The sequence below is a fragment of the Aegilops tauschii genome, chromosome 3 (assembly GCF_002575655.3).
Source record: "Aegilops tauschii subsp. strangulata cultivar AL8/78 chromosome 3, Aet v6.0, whole genome shotgun sequence".
Taxonomy (NCBI): domain Eukaryota; kingdom Viridiplantae; phylum Streptophyta; class Magnoliopsida; order Poales; family Poaceae; genus Aegilops; species Aegilops tauschii.
The window spans coordinates 298,919,286-298,922,977 of NC_053037.3; the positions used below are offsets into that span (position 1 = coordinate 298,919,286).

Below are 3,692 nucleotides of genomic sequence, written 5' to 3' on the forward strand. Positions count from 1 at the left end.
TCCAAATGGGAAGGACCATACATCGTCGAAGAAGTTTATCATTCGAGAGCTATCAAGATCAATAATGCCGAGGGAAATAATCCAAAGGTGGTTAATGGGAAAATAATTAAGCATTATATTTCAGGTACACCCATTAATTTTGAAAAAAATATTATTCAAACAATTACACCGGAGGAACACATAAAGGAGACCTTCCGAAACACTCCACAATCCTGAAAAAGGAATAGGTATGTGATAAGGTAAGTAAACTGACTCCAAAGATTCAATAAAAATATTTTTTGATCGTTTCAGAATATATAATTTTTTTCGAAAAATAAGAAATACCCGGGAAAGTGCACGAGGGGGGCACAAGCTTAGATGGCGCCCCCTGGGGCATGCCACCCAGGCTTGTGGGGCCCTCATAGACCTTCCCGACTCCGTATTCCTCCCAAGGACTTGTCCTGCTAGGGAAAAAATCATTATATATATATATATATGTTTTGCTATTCTGACCTCTCTATCGCAAGTTTCTTCCCTGTTCTTGTCTTAGGCTGTTTTTTGACAAATCTAGACCGCCATGTCATCATCAAGCTCGTCCAAGGACAAGTTCTACGAGAAGGTCATCAACCCCTATCTTCCGGAGGTGACGAAGCACCCTCAAACCAAGGAATTCTGTGATGGGGTGCTTCACATCTGGGACGTTCAAGGACCGAAGAAGGAGGGGAGCGAGAAGGCCAGGCTTGAGGTGGTGGAGCAGAAATCTTCAAGTGCCAAGGGATGGTGGAGCGGACTTAGTGCCAACCACTCCATGATCATGGATTTTATTCGTGAGCACAAGTGGGACAACAAGGAGATTGGAGAAGCCATCTTCAAGCTTCATGACCGGGCCGATCATCTCCAAGCACAAATCTATGACCTGCAGAATCAAAACTGTGAGTATGAATCCAGGTTTAAGAGGATAAGCCTAGCTACAGAGTACATGATTCCAGAGACTCGTTTCTCTTTCTTTGATGGAGAACCCATGCCTTGTAAGACGAAGGACAAGCCCACCAATCCAGCACCATCATCACCGAAAAAAGAAACTTGAGTACACGAGTATGGGTACCACCCTTGGCTTGTTCCAGGCTTGGGGGAGGTGCCCCGATATCGTATCACCGTCACTTTTATCATCAACATCTATCTTAGTTCGATCCTTAGTTATTTCATGATTTCGAAGAATAATTTTTAGTATGAATTAGTTTCGAGTGCTTGTTTCGTGATCTATCTATCTATGTAATCGAGTGTCAGATTTATATAATAAAGAGTAGTTTGAGTTGTGATGCTTTGCTTTCTTGTTTCAATATTAGCAATGAAAAGAATAAAAAGATCATATGCTAATCCCATGGGAGTAATGACTTCACATAATTAAAAGAAGTATAATTGATAACATTTGTTGAAAGTTAACAAACATAACATTGGTGACTGATGCAATTCATAAAAAGTAATTAAGGAAGAGAGAATTCACAAATAAATATACTATCTTGAACATATTTTATGATTGTGATCCCCCATCAAATATTCTATGCTTGATGAAATAGTTGATGTTGGAAAGGAAGACAATGTAACGGTCTTTGTTTGCTTATATTCACATAGAAGTTATATTGTCGTGGATGCTCCAACATGTGGTGCTTGCTCATAATCTTTTGCTAGCCCAAAATTCGTACTAAGTAGAAATACTAATTGTGTATCCAAAAACCCTTGAACCCAGTTTCTTGCCATGAGAGTCCACCATATCTTCCTAGGATTGAATAAGATCCTTCAAGTAAGTTGTCATCAGTGCAACAAGCAATAAAAATTCCTCTTAAATATGTATGATATTTTATTGTAAGGGAAATAAGCTTCGTACGAACTTGTGATGGTGAAGTAATCAAAGCGACGGACTTCATAATAAAGGTTTCTATCACAAGCGGCAATATAAAGTGACGTTCCTTTCCATTAAGAGCTTGCACATCCAAAAATAAAAAGCGCATGACAACCTCTGCTTCCCTCTGCGAAGGGCCTATCTTTAAATTTTCAGTATTTACTTTTATGCAAGAGTCAATAATGTTCATCCTTATTCCATTCTTAAGTATTACCCACTTAGCAAGCATCGGGTGGTAGGGAAAGATCCAGGCACATATATCTAGTTGGATGTAGGTAATCATGATTATTGTTGTTGACATTATCCTTGAGGTAAATGCGTTGGGAGGTGAAAATAATAAACCCCCATCTTCCTATGTGTCTGATGAAACCTTTGTTCCATGAATATGTCGTGAGTGTCAGAAATCATAGAAGACTATATGATAGTTGACTATGTGGAAATTCCTAAACAAAAGCTCTTACATAGACTCTTTCTGAAGATATGATGAACTGCAATTGTTTCAATGACTGAGAATATAGTTTGTTGGTTTTAAAGAAAGTTTATGGTTCATACTTTAGCTTTGTGGATGAATTGTTACTTGATTACAAGAAGTTCTATGATGATATATTGCGGTTATAATAAAGATCATGATTCTACCTGATGTCTACTACACAACTTATTCTTGTAGACTCGTATTGGGCCTCCAAGCACAGAATTTTGTAGGACAATAGCAATTTCCCTCAAGTGGATGACCTAAGTTTTATCAATCTGTGGGAGGTGTAGGATGAAGATGGTCTCTCTCAAACAACCCTGCAATCAAATACAAGAAATCTCCTGTGTCCCCAACACACCCAATACAATGGCAAATTGTATAGGTGCACTAGTTCGGCGAAGGGATGGCGATATAAGTGTAGTATGGATAGTAGATATAGGTTTTGTAATCTGAAAATATAAATAGCAAGGTAGCAAGTAGCAAAAGTGAGCACAAATGGTATTGCAATTCTTAGAAATAAGGCCTAGGGTTCATACTTTCACTAGTGCAATCTCTCAACAGCGCTAACACAATTGAATCATATAACAATCCCTCAATGTGCCGCAAAGAATCACTCCAAAGTTCTTATCTATTGGAGAATTATTGTAGGGTATGAAACCACCTCAATGTGCCGCAAAGAATCACTCCAAAGTTATTATCTAGCGAAGAACATAAGATCAATCTATTGAGCAATCCCTATAAGTGTCACAAATAGCCCTAGTGTTCATACTAAAATAACACCATATGATACACATCAACCAACTCTAGTGTCACCTAAATACTCCAATGTCACCACCAGTATCCCTGAGTTGATTACTCGATATGCATCAAAAAATCTTAGATTCATAATTATTCAATCCAACACAAAGAACTTCAAAAAGTGCCCCAAGGTTTCTACCAGAGAAAGAAGGACAAAAACATGTATCAACCCCTATGCATAGATTACCACAATGTCATGATAATCCGCAAGTTGAATACCAAAATATATATTAAATGAATCAATAGAACACCGCATTATCACCAGGGGTATCCATATGCAAGACATACATCAGGTGGTCCCAAATCCAAAAAGTATTCAATCCGATAATAGTGAAACCTCAAAGGAAAAAACTCAACTCATCACAACAAGATAGAGAGACAGAAACACCATATGATCCAACTATATTAACAAAGCTCGTGGTACATCAAGATCTTGCAAAATCAAGAACACGAGAGAGACAGATCAAACACATGGCTACTGGTACATACCCTCAGCCTCGAGGGTGAACTACTCCATCCTTGTCACGGTGGCTGCCGGAATGA

At 38.4% G+C, this 3,692-nt stretch overlaps 1 protein-coding gene across 1 annotated transcript; it reads left to right on the top strand.

Moving 5' to 3' along the window:
• The first annotated feature begins 556 nt into the window (after positions 1–556).
• Positions 557–1,066, top strand: LOC109768475 (uncharacterized). Its single transcript, XM_020327191.1, has one exon. It carries the CDS (start codon positions 557–559, stop codon positions 1,064–1,066), a length of 510 nt encoding a protein of 169 aa, XP_020182780.1.
• Positions 1,067–3,692: the final 2,626 nt, after the last annotated feature.

Bases quoted from the DNA above. Each gene is read 5' to 3' on its own strand.
- LOC109768475 (XM_020327191.1), top strand. From the start codon at position 557: ATGTCATCATCAAGCTCGTCCAAGGACAAGTTCTACGAGAAGGTCATC.